Here is a 20,306-nt window from a genome sequence, read left to right as displayed (position 1 = left end):
TCCGCTTTAGGAGGTGCGCCTGCACGCGCTCTCTTGCTCTCTCCCGCTTTCTGTCTCTCTCTATTTGTGTTGTGCTCGATTGTAGATTTGTGCGAGTCGGCAGGTATGTAGATTTAGTCATTTATGCCTTGCTATGTGCTATTTTCGAGTATTTTGCAGGGCAGCCGGGATTCCGGTTGTAGCAGTGGTATCAGAGATATGGCTACAATCTCTAGTTTGCGACAATCCTGGCTATAGAGATTTCCACGATCATAGATAAGTTCTTCTTCTCTTGTACATAATTGTCCTCATTTGGTATTGTCCACAAGTAATTCTTAATCTCGTTAGTTTGCAAGTATGCTTGGATTGTTGATGGTTTGTGGATTCTCATGATTGATTGAGAATTTGATTAATGTTTACAATTCACTATATGAAGCTATGTATGGTGGAGCGAATGAAAATTACGTGTTTAGTTGCATATGTCTATATAAATATCTAGCTAGTAGTTTAGATATATACATAAGAGAGATGAGCATATCTACGAGGAAGATTGTATGCTTGCATATTTATTTAGGTGTAGTAATTATAATACAAGCAATGAGAAGATATTAACGATTGCAGATATAGAGAAGGGATCATACTATATGACTAACGATCTAATAGATCTTTAGGAAGAAGGTGATGTAGTGGGAGATGTAGAAAACCGAACCATTCACGGTCTAGGAAAATTCAATCATGAGGGAAATTGAATCAGAAGGAAAAAAAAAGCTCCAAGACCTCTCTATCCAAAAATCCTTCGGAACTTAGAAGAATAATAAGAAGAAGGGAAAAATCCAAGAGACCTCGGCACTCTATTTGATGAATCCAATACTCAAATCACCCCTTTCTATAGAGGCAATTGAGATACGGCTTTTGGTCATTACAACTCACACATACACTGTCAATAAAGCGGTGGGAAACAAGCGCACAGAGATCAAATAGGTAGTACAAGGAAGGAGACGCAATAGAAGTAGAAGAGGAACCAGCATCACAAAATAATCCCAAGGAACAATTAGAAAAAAAAAAATGTATGCAGACTGTAATATTTTTTAGAGCCGTCGACCAACATCCTCAATACCCCACCCTATCAATGACCACCATCTAGCAGCATCAATTACGCTACCCCATGATGTTTGGTAGTGAGATCATCAGCACACATTATCGTAGTTCAGCACCATAGTAACAGCTCGTGAGATGGCATCACCATCTGGGCAAGAATCAATCCCTGCATGGCGGCCGCAACCCATCTCCTGTTATCTGTCACTAACCACGCTTTTTTTTAGCGCGCGCACACACACATGATCCCTCTCATTCTCACTCTCTCTCACACTTCCAGAGCCACAATGTTTTTCCCAACCCCAACAACCATGGCAGTTCTGAGAGCAGGTTGTGCCATCCCATCTGAAGGCGCTCTTCACGTCATCTACAAATTAGCACCACTTAATCCATGTGGCTTGCATGGGGACCATCTCTAGACTACGACCCTACCCAACCGCCATGTAGGCAGCTGCCAATCATCCACTCTCTCTCTCTCTCTCTCTCTCCATGGCAGACATTCATCAAATATTTCTCTTTATCTCTCTTTGGCTAACCACCAATGCACTAGTACTCTCTCTTTACAGGAACCATCGGATATTGCATGAGGTGTATCACCCTCTATCTCTCTTTTCCACTGCAACCAACCCACTGTCTGTCTCTGTCTTTGAGGGCTAGTCATTTTTTAATCACTCTCTACCGTCGCCTTCAACTCAGGTTACCCCCAAGTCTGAGTGGTTGAGCATGGGCGATGCCATGCAGCCTTCTAATTACCACTCTCTTCTCTCTCGTTCTCACACACATGCACGGTGCTAGATCGACTTGAAGCACTTTGAATTCCTGCTTCTGGACTTCCAATCCTACCTCCTCAGCAGCCAAGCCGCAATGACCCTCATCATCTCATCAAGCACCCAAGGATCTTCTTGCGCTACCTGACATGGCATGGCAACAATAAGGCCGCTACTCCTATATCTACTACATCTCTCTGTCTGTGTTCTCAAGCCGTGCTTGCAGAGAAAGAATGACCCACCACTATGGCTCTCAAAGCGAGGACGGGGATTGGCGTAGAGTAGGCCTTCAAAGGCTTCACAAAAGGTTAGGCAATGGCATGATCACATTCTTCCCTTCTCCTGTAATGTCGGAGGAGAATTCTATTACTGCTTGCGCGGTTGTAGCTCAAGCATGTACCTCTCATATACACTATTTTTAGGGCTTGCTTTCCTTTGCATGGTTTTCTTCTCTTAGATGCATTGACGTAGTCGTCCACAAGACTATATAACCATTATCCCTTTATATAATAAACTTTAAGTGTTATTATTTAAAGTGCTTCCAAAAGATGAACCCTTCATTGTGTAGGGTTCTTTTCTTTGAGACATTGCTTGCTGAGCACCTTGCTTGTCAGTAGTGGGGAGAGCTACAATATTTTTCCATGCTTGTGATGGGAAGCAGTATTCGAGACAAATCATTTTTCTAACCATACACAGAAAGAGGAAAGTTTAGAAGAATGACTTGTATTTTTTCTCTTTACACTCCTCTTAAATTTCAAGCGGAATGATTTCTTTTCCTCCTGGTCCTAAGGGGCATTATTGAATTTTCAAGTAACATGAATGTAAGCTGAGACACACTTTCCCAGGTGGGAAGGGCTATAGTTTTCAATCTTGTACGGTCTGTGTCTATTTTTTTTTTTTTTGTTTTGTTTGGCTTTGATATTTGTGTGTCTATATTAAGGAGGAGATAAGCGCTGCTATGTCCCTTGGTATTTCAGTGTTTGTGTATCCCTTCAAAGATGACCATTGAAAGTAGTTCCTACAGAAAATAAAAATAAAAATTAAACACATAATTCTCTTTGAGAGAGCAATGGTGGATATCAAACGTTGGATCAGAGTAATCATAGCAATGTTTGTTGATCGACTTGACAAAAATATTTTTCTTGACTGAAGAAAATAAGGGCACACCTACAACTCTTTTGCTTTTTTAAGTCAACATTCAAAGATTTTTAGGTATTCAATACACTACAACTGGTAAAACTTTGTCAATTTACTTGAAGGAAAGATGGAATCTAGCTGATGTTTTGCTATTTTAGCTAGTTTCAACAACACTGGCAAAATTTTACTAGCTTCTAATTTTCTTGCAACAACAATCAATGGTTTATATATATATATATAATTTTTTTTTAAAAAAACTTACTCACATATACAGTCCACCTCACCGATCTATGACACCCATCTGTACGACTTGAACTTTATGGCATCTGTACTTTGGTTTGTTCTACCTTGCATGACATTGCTCAAATGATGAATTTTGTTGTTGCCCTTTATTTTCAAGAACTTGTTTAAGCGTTTGACGATTTGGATACTAGTCACTTCTTCAAACCGCCTCCAGGTACGTATGCTAACTCTCTTGTCTACAACTCTAGATGTTAAGTATGCTAACTCTCTTGTCTACAACTCTGGATGTGTCTACTACCCCCATTCCAAAATAGAACAACACAGTTACAACCCTCTCCAGCTTGTACGAGCATTCTATTTTTGTGTGACCCCCAACTCCGAATGGTCATTCTTTCAATTATATCTCTCTATGCACACACACATTGCTTCGGCTTTTATTTCTCATTAATTTAAAGGATTTTTCATTATGATCATTTCTCATTAAGCTATACAACTACTCATGTGAGCTAAGGTGCTCTAAGACAGTGAACAACAATTTGTAAGTATCCTCCAAATTTGTCTCATAAATGTTATATGCCTAGCCTAGTCCATACGTCACAACCACACAGATTCGTCGATTTAGGTAGTGTGTAGATATTCATCCTGATGTAGATCCGTCGATTTAGGCAGTGTGTAAATGCTCACCTTGGTGTAGATTCGCCGATTTAGGCAACACCAGTTATCTGTGCAGATTCACCGGTTTAGGCAGTACACTGACAACTTGCAAATTCACAATGGTAAATGCAGATCCGCCGATATAGGAAGCATTAGTGCAGATTCATCGATCTAGGCAACATGTATTATTGGTGTAGATTCGCAGGTTGAGGCAACACCGATCACAAAATCATGCTGCAGTGGTGGCTGGCCACCACTGTAGATGGTATGATTTTGTTACCCGGGTACATAATGAAAGTGATTTGTATCTGGTGATTATTATGGCAGTGTTTATGTGATGAGACTTGACATTATGAGATTAATGATGAGTGTGACCAATGATATCCTGATTCATCAGGGTATGACATATATTGCTTATTCTAGTGGTATGGGACACTAGAATAGGTAGTATGTGGATGACGACAGGCATAAGCTAATGTTTTTTAGTTTCATAAATTTTTCTTTTATTATGTGATGTTTTTGACACAACATACTAATCACTGTTTTTGACAAGTATTGCTTGCAGATTTTTATCTTCGCAACTGAGGACATTTGCTTTCCAACGGAGAGGTATGTTATGGAATTGATATCTTATTATTTATTGCAGTTGTGATAGGTGGAAAAGGCTTGACCGAGCTAAGCTATTGAAAAAAGATATCATATTTTATGTACATTTTATTATTTAAGTGCTCTTTATGAGATTTGGCCATTTATGACCGGCCGGCCAGTTTGTACTCACTTTGACCATTCAAGAATCTATAAATTAGATACGTGCAAGAGAGAAATGGTCACTCTTGCACGGGGGGAGATTGCACCCAATGTCTGTGTATTCTTCTCTCCTCCCTTCTCTTCTCTCTTGCCGTGCCGGCGTAGCACTCCGCTTTAGGAGGTGCGTCTGTACGAGCTCTCTTGCTCTCTCCCGCTCTCTGTCTCTCTCTATTTGTGTTGTGCTCGATTATAGATTTGTGCTAGTCGACAGGTACGTAGATTTAGTCGTTTATGCCTTGCTATGTGCTATTTTGGAGTATTTTGCAGGGAAGCTAGGCTTCCGGTTGTAGCAGACTATGCATGATTGGCCAAGATACGATGAAGCTTTTGGTAATGGTGGATGATTTACAAAATTATCGCTATTCGCAAGCACTTTGTGTAGTACTGAATCATGCTTTAATATATATAGGGCTTACAACTTTGGGATACAATGCATGTCCAATTTGTGAGCCGTCTTTGGATATGCGCTATTCTGCGTCGCTTTGAAAGACAATTTATCAAGGCCACCATCGTTATCTTCCAGAAGGCAATCACTTGCGCGAAGGTCAGCTTGGTCGCGTCGAATGTCATCCTATGCATGTACAAGAGTGGCGTCGCCGATGGGAGCAACATAAGGGTCAACCTGTTCCAGGAATGAAACGTTTGTCCATTCTCCATACGTTGCCGTACTCGGGTGATCTACTAATTAACCATTTGCTGGATCCAATGCATGTATTCAAGAATGTGGGAGAGATCCTCTGGAAGACAATCATCGGAATGAAAAACAATCGAGCTTCACGAGATGATTTGCAGTCAGTTGGAAGGATGCCAAAGCTGAGGCCTTTCACCAATGTAGCGGGCCAAACAAAGCTTCCAAGAGCACCATGGGTATTGCTAAAAAGCGAGGAACGACAAGTCAAAAGGGTGATTTCGAAGTTCAAGACGCCAACAGGATGCATGCGGTGTCTCAAGAGACTGAAATCACATGATTGGCATAAGTTCTTGCAATTTATTCTTCCAATTGCGATCAAGGGGGTGTTAACAGAGGAAGTGTGGTCTTGCATATAAAAGATTTGAGAGCTAGTGCAGTGGATCTCTTCCAAGGAGATACGAGAGGAATCCATTGCAGTCGTAAGGGCTAACTCCATTGAGGCAATTTGCATGATTGAGAAGTATCTACCCACGAGCTGCCTAACTATCCAAATGCACTTGCTCGTCCATGTAGTAGATGAGGTTGCAGTGGTAGGTATAGTCCACAGCCGTTGACTATTCTTTCTAGAGCGGTTCATGAAAACACTTAAGGGTTTTGTTTGCCAAAAAGCGCGTCCAGAGGGGAGCATGGCAGAAGGATGACTGGTGCAAGAGTCTCTTGTCTTGACGACCAAATTTCTTTACGTTTCTGACCCAGAAATGCCTCGACTATGGAGCGATGAGGAGGATGTAAGATTGGTGGGAGAGGAGCCGCGGGGGCAAGGGATACAGAAGAAAATTGACGACGCCATGTGAGAAAAGATCATGAAGTTCTGTATACTAAATTCAGAGTCGATGCAAAAATGTCTTGAAAGGTACGAAGAAGAGAAAGAGAGACGCAATAAGGAGCGACACGATTTTAGGTGAAGCCGAACGACTAGAGGCCTACCTTTGCCAGACCATCTTGCTCCTCTACCTGTATTCCCTACAATGGCATGGTTGGACAAGACAGTGAGAGCAGCTTGACAGATCCGAGAACCCATATCTCCAGAAAAGGAAGAGCTGGCTATTGGATGTGACTGGAGGTATCATACATACATGGCATCGTGGTCGCATGGAAAGCATTTCAGAACACAACAAATTGACAGCAAACACGTTTGACAGTGGGGTAATGGTTAGTTTCATGCAAAATAGCAGGGCCAGTGCCAGAGAAACAAATGAGAGCACTAGCAACCTGGATTACTGTCGTCTTGTGTTAGATATCTTGAAAGTCAGCTTCAGAGGGTTTGATATGTTTTTGTTGGATGTGAAGTGGTTCAAGGTGATTACTTTTGGTCGCAATGCAACGGTACACAGAGATGGAAACAAGCTTGTGTAGATAGATTCTACAAAGGTTTGGACAGATGCGAGCGACACGTTTGCTCTCCTCGAACATTGCGAGCAAGTGGTCTTTGTACCAGATCCTCGAGAGCAACAATGGTGGTTTGTGGTTCAGGTTTCTCCAAGAAATAAACAAGTATTTGAAGGGCAAGACCTCCTAGAGAAACTCGGCCAGACAACGCAGATACTACTGTGATGTTAGATGAGATGGACGAAGGTATGGCAGAGGAAGCTGACAGATATACGATTGATGACGCAGATGAGGCAGATATGACACTTGTAGATGAAGATGCAATGGATGAAGACAATCCGCCAAAACAAGTTGGGGCAGAGTTGTGTCTGCAGTTAGAGATAGATGATGATACAATGCAAGATCTTATTGATGATGCCTCACTAGTCGATGCCTATAAGTGTTTGTGTGAAGACGTTGATTTAAAATTAAGCTCTTTCTTAATTTAAACAAAGGTGTTCTGAAGCTTTCTTTTACTTTCTTTGTGTAGGACTTTAGTATGGCAGACCAGTCACCAGATCCCGCTTCTATGAGTGCGGATGCATGCATGGGCTTCATCACACGGATGACGTCCACTCAGATGGAAGATGCATCTTAGTATTGGATAGCCAGAGGTATGGGTACCACGCCTCCGCACTTCACACCCGAGGGCCCGACGCCTATGGGAGGGACACCTATGGATACGACGCCTGTGAGGTCTCCCATCACGGACGCTTCGACATCTAGGGGTACAGAAGAGGCGGGTCCGTCATCATCTCCGCAGTGTAGGCGCACTCACCGATCTCGGTGATCGTCAGGTGGAGGTGGTGGTTGCTGTAGAGGAGGGTCCACAGATGCTTCGACCCCTCCTCACTCACGACCCCTACCCAGGCACACCTCTCGACACACCTCTTCGCACACCTCGAACACCTTGGGGGGCACACGATCCTAGTGCCTCCAAGGTCTATAATATATGGCCAGATGGACAGGTTGACATGGATAGTGTTGGGAGTGAGATGAGAGAGTGGGTTTGCCAGCTCGCGGAGCTGCAGTTTTCTAGCACCATCATGATGTCTTGGTCTCATTAGGATCGCAACAAAATCAATTATATAGTGGAGACCATCATGAGAGAGTATCAGCCTGCTCCGGGTTGAAAGGAGCTTCCGAGAAGGTGGATCACGAATGTTGCATGGGACACCGTGAAACATCGTCGAGATGCAGCTCGTCGGGCTTTCAGGCAGGTCTTGACAAAGCCTTTGGGCATCTCACACGAGTCGTGGCAGCAGCTCAGGGAGTATGAGTAGAGAGTGGACACGAGGTTCAGACAGCAGTGTCTTGCCTTGGAGGTACGTAGGACGACCAGAGGCACATCTCATCTTGGCAGCGGAGGCTTGGACACCTTTGGCTATGAGTTTGTGAGTTTCCAATCCAATCCTAGCTATGGTGTTTTTTTTCAAGAGCGATGAATCATGTATTCTTAATTACTTTGGTTTTTGAATAAACGTAGAATCTTGCAATGCATCAAGCCCCAACACGCCAGGAGGAGACAGATGGATATCGGAGAGGCATTTATGAAGTATTGAATGATCTTGCTGCCCGGAGGAGAGCCTGTAGACTTGGAGACCTTAGTGTCTGGCTAATCCATTGAGGTGAGACGTTTGATTGAGACAAAGAATATGTGTGAGTTCACATAATTAATTAAGTATATGGGAAGTAATATTATACTAATTTTGTGACTTGTCCCTTTATGTGCAGGTTGCGATGCGCGAGTCATCAGTGGATTTCTATATATGTTTTGTGAAACACAGACACATCTTTGTGTTTCTTTCTTGTATAGACATGGTTATGGTTATTGTTTATTATTTATGGACGTTATGGTTATGGTTATTGTTTTGTTTATAGTTATGTTTAACTTTATGATTATGGTTATGGTTATTGTTTTGTTTATGGTTATGGTTTTGATCGATATGATTATGGTTATGGTTTTAATGGTTATGGTTATTGTTTTGAATTTGGTTATGGTTTTGCACAAAGTTCGTTTCATTTCTTCCATTAAGTTGTGCCTGAAATCTCATGTGAGATTCTACATGGATATCATGTAGGAGGCATATTCATATGGTTTTTTTTGAAAAGTTTATGTTAAAACAAAGGGACCTCTGCCAAAATTTTGGCAGGAGCACGATTGATTTTGGTGCTGCTCACTTTCTTGGTTAGAGGATAGACATTCTGGCTGTGGCTGTGTCCATCTTTTCATTGGGCACAAGCCAGGCTCCCTGTCCTCTACCACTACAAGAGGTTGTGTGCTCTTGTGACGCTGTTAGCGACGGAAATACATTGGGTTTTTATAACCCCCGGCGTCGCTAAAAACGCCGCTACGAGCGTCGCTACGAGAGCATCGCTATAGGCGTCGCTATATACGTCGCTATCAGCGTCGCTATATAGCGACGCCTATAGCGACGCTCTCACAGAAGACTATAGCGACGCTTATAGCGACGCTACAGAGCCATAAATAGCGACGCTTATAGCGACGCCCGAGAGAATATTTTTTTGGTGGCAGGGCATTGAATGCCCTGCCACCCATCAACCATATTGTACTTGATTCACTTTTTAAAAAAAGTGCAAAGGTAGATAATAGACCCAAAATAGTTACCCACAAGACGCATTGTTTGCAAAATTGACAATTGTACACATCATAGGCAAAATGAATTGATTGGCAAATGTAATAATGACAATTGTACAACATCATAGGCATAAAGAATTGATTGGCAAAAGGAACTGCGGTGACAAATGTAATAATATACATGGTTCAAAAAGACGTATAAAATCCGTCTCATGATACATAAGCTATGAGAAACCCTAAACTAATGCTATCTAGCTACGGCTAAACTGACGTCGTCTAGTCAGACGTCTCATCGCGTCCAAGCGGCGTATCTGTCGGATTCTGCAAAAAAAGACAATAAGACAATTTTCAGTAAGTATAAACATATAACGACATTTATAAAACAATACAAAAAATAAAAAAGAGTAAACCCTAATACTAATCATGCCGCCGCGAGAACTGAGAATGTTCATCAAGGCGTTTAAGCCCTTCCTGCCTGCATACTCGCGCTCGTACGGTGTGGGATCACGTCCTGTCATCGACCACTGTCAAAACATACAAAGATTTCATTATGTTAGAACTAAAAAACTCATAAACCCTAAACTATCGAACATGCATAAAGAGCAATGTGAAAAGACTTACAAAATCGGCCTCAAATGATGCCCATCCACCGCTCCCCAAGTGGTGCGAGCTCCCTGCCTCTCCTCGCGCTCTGGCTGCATCCTTTTGTTGCTTCCACTTGTCGGGATTCTCGCGCGCTGCTTTCTTCGCATTCTTCCAATCTTCTTTGGCCAGCCAATCTGGCCTATTCCACCCATTCTTGATTGCTTTTTGCACTTCGGAACGCTTGTGTTTGCAGTATTCGCGCATTCGAATCTTCATCAGGTCTTCATTGAAGCGCTGATCCCATGTTGGAACGGGAAACTCATCATGAAGTATGCTGATGACTCTGTTTTTTAAATCACTTGGTACTTCACTCCATTTGTTTAGTATATAGTGTCTAAACAGCTGAGAGCAAAGACCACGCATGCGCGAGATCACCTTCTTGCCGTCATCATCCATGATGATGTCGCCGCTGATGTCGACGGACTAAGGCAAGCCCTCTGGCCGGTGACGCGTGAACCTGGGTGTCCCGGCAGGGGTCTCTAGCGGCGTGTCGATGGGGGTACGGACGTCAGGTGTCTCCACCGGCGTCTGGGCCCCGAAGCGAGGAGTGTCGAGTGGGGTGGCTCCTCGCGGAGTAGGTAGAGGTGTGTAGCTTCTAGGAACAGTCAGCCGTGCAAAACCTGGCGTAGACGGCGATGCTGTGGCTGGTGTGGGGGTGGGCAAAGAAGGGGAGGGTAAAGAGCCTCGTCGAACACGAGGCGGTGTGGAGGCATCGGTGGCGGAATCCCCACAACAACCGCCACCGCCACCACTAGAGCGCCGGTGTCTAGACGAGTGTGAAGCTCGTCTCGTCGACGCCGAAGCTTCGGAGCGCGCCGAATGCTCCGAAAGAGAGGGAGATACGGATGGTGTAGGAACGCGCGATGATGCACCAGAGCGATGACGCTCCACGTACCACTGTCTCTGCTGCGGTGACAAAGAAGAAAGAAACTCCTCATCATCCATACCTGCATTAAACACACGAATATTTAAACTTAATATTGAATGAATAGAGTAGACAATGACGCAAAGACCATTAAATACAATGACGTAATGACGCATATAAATACAATGACGCAATGAATCGAGTGATAGAAGAGGCAAGTCGAAAACTTAGAATTTTCAATCAAAAGATGTGAGCGCGAGTAGAAAAGAGCGTTATACACCATGGAAGGTACTTAGAGAGCCAGAGCTTTTACAACACGGAGCAAAATTGTTCAAATACAATATTTGTGGCTTTAAGAGATCTCTCTCTCATCCTCGCATAACTCAGCATAACTTCCTATATCTATATAGAGCTCTCCGTTTAAACACATATCCTCTGTTTCATTTTGTAGCTCCTCTGCATGCACCCCATATAGAGTAGTAGCATCTTGATGCTCGTTTGGCACCACCGCAGCGGCTTCTGATTGAGCATCTTCTCTGATCTCCTCCATTGATGTCGTTGTGATTGGCACATGGTAGCCTTCATACGTCCTTGCACTACGAGGGGCTACCTCTATGACGTACCACCAGTTTGATGTAGACTTTGTAGGATGAAATACTACCTGCTAGAGCCACATAACTTACATGAGAGCTTTCAAGCACATAACTTGTAAAAGGGGGATGTTAACTATTTACATACTTACTTGTTCACAATGCTCGGGTAGTACGAAAGTGTCTCTTAGGTCAGTCCATTTCTTAGTAGAATCCACCTCAAGAAAACCAGACTCTCCTCTACGCACAGTAGCGTTGCGACCCTCCATGATTATCTTGAACCATTGCACGTCGAACAAGTCGACAAAAAATCCTCTGTAATCGATCCTCAAAATCTCTTGCAGCGTGCCGAAGTAAGTGAGTTCCGCCACCACAGGATCTGCATCAGAGGAACGTCGTCGACTAGAAGATGCACCTGAATGGTTAGCATTGTAGTAGGAAAATGTTTCTCAAACATGCACACAAGCTCCGCAGCATTTAGTTTGGCGAATGGTATGGAGTCTACGTCGATCTCCTTTTGTGAGATCCATTGCACCAGCTTTGCAAGTTTGTAGATTGTGTTACGGATGTCGAGAGACAAACATCCCTCAATGGCAACCGGTAAAATAAACTGTAAAGTATGTGCAGCAATGATATTAAAGTCCACATTTTATGCAATGATATTAAAGTCCACTATGAACGTACCTGACACATTTTATGCCAATCGTGTGACTTCAAACCGGTAAGCTTTCCTTCTTTAGTAAAACACGTTCGGAGCGAGTGCATTACGCCAGTGGGGGTCCGCAAAGATCGAATGGCCTCTTTTACTTTGCGTTCTTGGGCTCCTGTGAAAATCCATGGTGCTTTAGGGAGTTTTATCGATCCATCAGACGCTGTTTGCGGCCAATATTGCTCCATACGATCCACATTTCTAAGGTCAACTCTGGCTCCCAAAGTATCTTTCTTGCCGGTCAAATGGTCCCATAGTAGATTACCCACATTCTTGAATATGTGCATTGGATCGAGCAAGTGATTGATCACGAGTCGGGGCCAGCATGGTAACTCGTACCATAGAGATAGTCTCTTCATCCCTGGAGGCAATCCGTCATCGCACATCTCCTTCTGCTCTAACCATGCTTGTGCAGACATCCTTGTTGGCTCTCTTCCCAAAAAGCCGTCGCGTAACACATGATTCTCTGGAAGATACGCTTGATGACCTTCGTAGATTTGCTTCTTCAGTGAGGGTGCCCTACGTGCATTCAGTCTAGGTCCACATGTGACACATGCTCTGTATCCGCTTGTTTGAAGCCCTGCATGTATACACATGATAATAGATCAACTACAGGAAAAAACAATATTTATAGTGTCTGAGTGAGGAGTGTCAATAGATCACCTGAGCATTCTGTTATCCCGGGATAGTCATGCATGGTCCACATTAGAATACCTCTGATCAAAGCATTCCATCGTCCTGTGTGTCGGCTCATATCCACCACCTCTATGCCAATCCACAATTGTTGTAGCTCTTCCAATAGTGGACGAAGATACACATCCATATTCCCCACTTTATATCGCCCTGGCACAATCAAGCTTAGCCATAGGTGCCCCTTCTTCGTAGTCAACCACGGGGGAATGTTGTAGTTGACGATGACAACGGGCCATACACTGTAAGATGTTGATCTTTGACCAAATGGATTTACGCCATCCATAGCCAGGCCTAAGCGCAAATTTCGAGCTTCCCTGGCAAAATCCGACCATGTTCCATCTATATGTTTCCAGGCTGCGCAATCTGCAGAAATTCGTAGTACACCATCCGAAGATTTATTCTCCTCATGCCATGATGCTAGGGCGGCCATGGACTTACATTCGAAGAAATGCTTGATGCGAGGAAGCAAAGGAAAATGTCGCAAAACCTTTTGTGGAATTTTTGTCCCGTGGAGATCTACTCGATATCTTTCGGAATCACATTTCGGACACTTCTCCATGTTTGTGTATTCCCCTCTGAAAAGAATGCAGTCATTACGACAAGCGTGGATAGAATTGTAATCCATCCCCAAGTTTCGCAAAATCTTTCTTGCTTCATCTTGGGAATCTGGCATCACATTGTCAGCTGGTAGTATGTGCTCTTTCAGCAATCTACACAACATAAAAATATGATACAGTCGTGTAAAAATCTATCAGATCATTATACATTTAGAGTTCTATTAAAGTAAACTAATTGTAATAGATCACCTGAAAAGCGCTGTGACGCTAGTGTCACTCCATCCAAACTTTGCCTGCATGTTGAGAAGAACCAGGAGTGCTTTCAATCTAGACATACGTGCTCCATTATACAATGACGTATCGGCTTCACTTTTCATATCATCATAGATAAGCCTTTCTGAATCCATGATCGTCTCGATCATTTCATCAATCTCGGGCTCAAACATTGCCTTGTTGGGAATGTGCTCTGCATGATCATCCCCCGAGCTGTCAGAGGCTACATCTTGTGGCCTCACATATGCTGCTTGACCAAAGCGCCTGCGAACACGTCTATTGGGTTGCAAGATTGCTGCTTGTTGGCCAACGTCAGAGTCCGACGAGTTATAATTGGCAACAACTCGATCTATAATAGATGGATCGAACTCGCCAAATTCGCGAACGTGCTGCAAAGAAACACGTCTTGTCCGTCGCACAGCATGCTTGCATTGATTACAAGGACATAAGACCCTCGTTGAGAGATAGGTGTTTCGGTTGGACGGTCCCACATCCTCGTCGCTACTCATAATGAGGATAAAAAACTTATAACCTGGACAACAAATTTAATATTCTATTGGCATTCTTCGTCTTCTCTCTCTCTCTCTCTCTCTCTCTCTCTCTCTCTCTCTCTCTCTCTCTCTCTCTCTCTCTCTCTCTCTCTTTACCTCACATTCTCTAGTCATGTCCAATCCCCGCACACCTCGGTCTAGAGGTGCACGGAGATCAGAACCACCGGGTTATAATCTCGTCTTTATTGGTCAATACCTATATTTGTGGGTACAAGAAATCTACACACCCACGTCTACATGATACTGCATGTAGTGGACAAAATCCCTTTGCCTCTTCTCTAGCTGTAGCACTTCACTTCATCTTAACATCTTTTCACAGTAGATCTTTTCACTGTTCGTCTAACTCTAAACCCTAAACCGTAAGTAATTCTTGCGTGGACTCGATCTAACGTAAATAAGCGTAAATCTAAATATACGTAAATCTAACTAAAAATAAAGCTAAATCTAATTTAACGTAAGTCTAATGACTAGAGGTTGTCTAGATGGTCATTGTGTCGGGGATGTAGTGACTCTTGCCGCCCTGAAGATCCACCTTCTTCCCTATCTTCTGAAGACATTTCACCAGTACTTTTGGATCGACGGAGCCCACCATGAGTGAAGGCAGCAATACCCTATATTCCATTGAGGGCTTTCTTCACCCGCTTCATGCAGGCATCGCAGTCTATGGAGACCTAAATATAATCTAATATAACGTAAATCTAAATCTAGCTTAAATAAACGTAAATCTAGTTAAAAATAAACCTAAATCTAATTTAATGTAAGTCTACATATAACCTAATCTTTAACGTCTTTTAAGATAGTTTCCTACGACGTTATAACTCTCTTCTTCTTGTGTGTGTGCGCGTGTGTGGATGTGTGTGCCAATAAAAAGAGATAAATGGTATAACCTTTCTATCACCCATGCCAAGTATGATAGATTGATTATGCCATTTCCCTCTTGAATAATAGGTCTTCAGTTCAACTCCTCGTCGGCTAGATCTTTAGGTCTTTTAATTTTAATTAGTTTCCTACGACGTTAAATTAGTTTCTCTCTCTTTCTCTCTCAATGTGTGTGCGTTTTTTTGGATCGTATGCATGTTTTCTCTCTCTTTTCCTCTCTCAATGTGTGCGTTTTTTGTTTATGCATGTTCTCTCTCTCTTTTCCTCTCTCAATGCGTGCGTTTTGTTTATGCATGCTCTCTCTCTCTTTTTCTCTCTCAATGTGTGTGTGCATTCTTTGTTTATGTATGTGGGTGTGCGTTTTTGTTTTTGTTTGTACTCTCTCTCTCTCTCTCTCTCTCTCTCTCTTTCTCTCAAAAACACTATGTGTGTGTGTGTATGTGTGTGTGAGAGAGAGAGAGAGAGGGAGAGAGAAAGAGGGGAAGGGAACATGAGAATGAGGAGAGGGAAGGAGCATACCTGGCTCTCCTTCCTCTCCTCGTGTGTGTGTGTGTGTGTGTGTGTGGAGAAGAAAAAGAGAGAGAGAGAGAGAGAGAGAGAGAGAGTGAGGGAGAGCGTTACCTGCTCCTTGCTTGAGGGCGCCGAAAAACTCAGATCTGAGATCTGAGTTTTTGGGCGCGCTCGGTTATTTTTTTTACCCCAGCCAGCGTCGCTATGAGCGTCGCTATAAGCGTCGCTATGAGCGTCGCAAATTTATTTGTAAATTTGCGACGCTCATAGCGACGCTTATAGCGACGCTCATAGCGACGCCGGGAATTTTTTTTTTGAGCGTCGCTGTGTGAGCGTCGCTAATATGAAGAACCTCTTGTAGTGTACCCAAGAATTGTTTTTCCTGATATGGTCTTTGAAATACGCGTCGATACAGGCATCAAAATACGCGTCGACAACAGGTTCTTTCGACATAGATATCAACGCGTATTTTGACTGTTTCATAGGGACGAAGATTTCGATGGCTCGCGTTGAAATCTGCGTAGAAGGCACCTGTTTTTGCTGTAGTGCATGTAACTCGCCAAGTTACGTGGCCTGCCTATGTAGCAATCTAGTAGGCTTTGCCACTTAACTCACCGAGTTACATGGCTTACCTATGTTGGCATAGCCACGTTACTCAACGAGTTACGTGGCAATGCTGTGTGTACATGTACGTGGAAATAACACATCACCTTTGTGGCATGATTACGTCACTCAGCGAGTTACTTGGAGCTTCTTACCAATAAACGCCGAGTCCCGGAAGTATGCCACGCATCGCAATTTTCTGCTTCGGGCACAAGGGTAACTTACCACATTGCGGAGGTTACGCTTGGGTGTGGACTGCGAGAAGTGGGTACACTCTATCTTGCATACACCGGCCAGTTCAAAAGACTCTGAACATGTATTATGTTTGGTTTTCTTGTAGCATCAATAATTTTTTTACGACGCAAAATAAAAATCTATAAAGCAAATATGGTGTGCTGTGTCGAGAGGTTTCTAGGCTTATCTTTGTAGATTTCCCTATAGGTTTACTTGTGGATGGTCTAGGACTATTCCCATTGAATAAGTATCTACAATTTTAATTTGTATCTGAAGCTCACTATGGTTGTGTGTTTACATACCATGAATCTATTTTGTAGAGGGCACAAGTATTCCTAAGTGGAACACCTTTTCCAGGGATCTAGTGATGGGGTGCATGCTAGAGGGCACAAATATTCCGAAGTGGAACACCTTTTCTAGGAATCTAGTGATGGGGTGCATGCATGTGGCACGTGAGTTTTTGGCACATGAGGGGTTTTTGGTGACCATATGTATGGCAAAGAAAATTGGAGATTTTATTGCAAATGAAACGAGGGTAGGACTTGTGCTCTTGCGTACACGGACCCTCCTGTGTAGCAAGAAGGCGTATCCACATCCACTCACTAGAGAGGCGATGAGATTAGATACTTTGTTTCCTAATTTAATTTCAAAATTAAAAATGTTGTAACACAGTCATTCACTCTTTGAGCTACTTATTAGTGCATGTACTTGATCTTACCACCATGTGTCTTTGGTATCGCGTTGGGTTCCCAGTGCCACACTATGATAGAGAGGTAGGAGAGAAAATTGTTGAGGGATTGCTTCCAACAAACTATAGCTACATGATGGATAATTTAGTATTCCCCAGGGAGATTGGTGGTATTATTCTTAGAGGCGATTCAGAGAGGTCTTCTTTGTTCCTTTGGTAAGACTAGTATATGAATGATATTAGTCAATGTTATAGAATATGTGTGTCTTCATTAAGTTTCTAAATGACTTTTTATGTGGTAAAGAGGTTGCTAGCAATGATTTCATTAATGTGATCACATAAGTATGAACATGTGAATAATGTTGAGTGATCACGTTTCAAAATATATGGTCACTTTAAATATTCACGTGATTATCCCTTAACATAGAGAAACCATCCATTTTGGTAAGCCCATTGGGATTTTTTAATTTCTTACCGGGCTTGGTTTAGGGTTCATATAGTTTCCTAGTTAGCTCATCATGAAAACACATACCTTGATGGAGTTTTGATGGGTTGCCACGTCACCACTTATTGACTTTTTTGTGATCACGTTAATTGTGATTATGTGAATGTGATTACACACATTGTGATCACAAAAAGTTTCACGTGATCACATGAATATTAAATCCTTGGTTACTAGCAATAGTTATCGACCTTTAGGACTATGTTTTGGACTTTTTTGTGGGGTACGATGGTTTGGGTCGAGCTTGTGCAGAGGATATGTGGCATTGCATGTGTCTAGAGATAGATGATGTGCTCTATGAAAGATGTTTGTTTGACATTTCATGTGGACCAATAGAATGTGGATTGCACGTGCACACTTGATTTAGGAAACACTCTTCAATCATGAAATTTTGATGTTTTGATTTATGCTTTTCAATGTACATGGTATCCATATGACATCGGCATGGAATTTTGGTGATTGTGTGGTATGACATCGATATATTACATGAGAGTCTTGATGTAGTTTGGGTTTGAGGTTTAGGGTGTTTATTTGGTATGGTACTCTCACTTTACATTGCATTTTTATGTTTTCACTATTATGTGTGCAAAAATCCTTGAATCTTACGTGGGAGCCTAAGATGGGGTGGATGGTTTTTTTGGAAACATAAATTATGTGGTTGAAATCCTATGTGGGAGCTCATGAAAGGGTGCATGGATTTTTTTGAAAAAGATGTCTATGTACAAAGGAGGCTCTGGAAAGCTCCGGAAAAAGTTTTGAGATTGACTACAAGTGCTACTTTTTTTAAAGTTACATTTTTCTTAAGAAAACTAGAACTTGCATTCATATCACTTATAAATGTTTGCTAGTTGAAGAAATGAAATATTCACTCTTGAGTTTTTTCATGTCATATTTATTAAAGATATCTTTAGTGCTATGCAAGCGTTCAAAAGCTCGAAAAAAAGGTTTCAATTGTAAAATCTTGCAAAATTAAAATCCTTCTCATTGGATGCACTAGATTCAATGGTGTCATTTGCTATTGTTGGCCTTCCCATTCTCTGGTAAATATCACAGGTTTTATAGATTTTTTTGACATCTACCATCATTGTCTACTACCAAGGACCTGCTTGGAGGATCTTCTTATATGTAATAGCAATAAATAAGTGCCCCCTTGTATCTCCATTGTGAGCTTCAATAATAACTTTCATTCTTCCTTTCATAGGCACACAACTTCAAAGAACACTATCAATGCCTAATCTATATAGGGCTCCCCCAATGATGGCAAACATCAGAATTTTTACAATTAATACCTTTTTCTTATTCTGGGACTAGTCTTCCAAAAATCCCCCCATCTAAAGGAGATCATAGACATCTTGCCACTCTAGATATAGTCCATCATCAACTATATTCTAGAAAAGCTCAACATCTACTGGTTCATCTCGTAGTAATGCTTCAGAATGACCTTCTATGCTTTTGAAAGAAAATCAGCACCACAATATGTTTTGCCTGGTTTGTGGAAGATTTTGAATTCAAAATCCATAGAAACATCATCCATCTAATGAGACTTCCTTCGATGATCACTTTGTTAATTACAAAGATAAGTGTTTGATGGTCCACATATAAATGAAACAACTTTCCCAATAGATAATGCATGGACTTGGTTGCATTGAGTACCACTCACATTGATTCTCTCTCAGTGGTTGAGAAAACTTGTTTAGCAAGGCTAAATTTATGACTAACGAAGTAGATTGGGTAGTTTGTCTTCCCATATATAGGGCTATGTTCATTGGGGAATTCATCTTGATCAAGCCATCCAGCTTGGCCTCTCATGACCCCTGGCCTGAGGATGCGAGGATCTTTGCACCATAGATGAGGTTTGCAATGGAGGCTACAATGCATCATTGAGAAACATTGCCATCCCCGCATCCCTCTCAAGATGACCATGGAGTACATTGAGGCCATACTATAGAGACGCATGAGAGAGTTCATGGGATGATCACCATTGTCTACTTCCCAATTGTGCACCTCACTAGAACTCATGTGAACCCCTCCCCATATGTTTTGAACTGATGTATTATATGATGAGGATGTAGTTTACCCTATATACATATACACTCTAGGTACCCTTATTCATTTTTATCTTTAAGAGCAAGATCTAGCTATAAGGCAATTTTTCTTTTTGCTTGTTGATAAGGTTTATATAATTATTTGGAGGCAATAATACTAGTCATTAAGGGTGATACTATCAGATTTTTTTCTATACTAAAAGGATCTCTCTCTCTCTCTCTCTCTCTCTCTCTCTCTCTCTCTCGTATTTGTATATGCATCCGTGTGTGTGTGTGTGTGTGTGTGTGCATGTGCTGTGTGAATGCATGTATGTGTGTGTACTGAAGTGTGTGTGTGTGTGTGTGTGCACGCTGATAGCCGTTTTTTGGCTCTCCGTAATTGCCATACTAAGTTAACCCACCCTATCAAATCACTTAAACACTATGGCTATCCCTACCATTTCACTGTACATAGGCGTGTGTGAGTTAGGGGACTTTTCCCATATTTTCTTAAAAACCCTCAATTAGCTAGTCACTGGGCTAGTTGAGCCAAAAAAACTACAAAAATAAAAAATAAAATAAAATTATAAGTATATTATGGCTCATTTGTGTGTAAATATTTCATTGTATATAGGGCCTAAAT

The 20,306-nt window shown here is 42.1% G+C and overlaps 1 protein-coding gene across 1 annotated transcript; it reads right to left on the bottom strand.

The window, feature by feature from the left end:
- Nucleotides 1–2,833: 2,833 nt before the first annotated feature.
- LOC147419917 (uncharacterized) lies at nucleotides 2,834–10,216 on the bottom strand. The gene is made up of 3 exons (XM_086505857.1): nucleotides 9,962–10,216; nucleotides 9,759–9,864; nucleotides 2,834–2,859 (listed from the first exon to the last, which is right to left on the bottom strand). Exons 1-3 carry the CDS (start codon nucleotides 10,199–10,201, stop codon nucleotides 2,834–2,836), a joined length of 372 nt encoding a protein of 123 aa, XP_086361983.1. The 5' UTR covers nucleotides 10,202–10,216.
- Nucleotides 10,217–20,306: the final 10,090 nt, after the last annotated feature.

The sequence above is a fragment of the Adiantum capillus-veneris genome, chromosome 29 (genome assembly GCF_014529385.1).
Source record: "Adiantum capillus-veneris isolate H3 chromosome 29, ASM1452938v2, whole genome shotgun sequence".
Classification (NCBI taxonomy): Eukaryota; Viridiplantae; Streptophyta; class Polypodiopsida; order Polypodiales; family Pteridaceae; genus Adiantum; species Adiantum capillus-veneris.
This window is presented reverse-complemented; position numbering and strand designations above follow the sequence as displayed.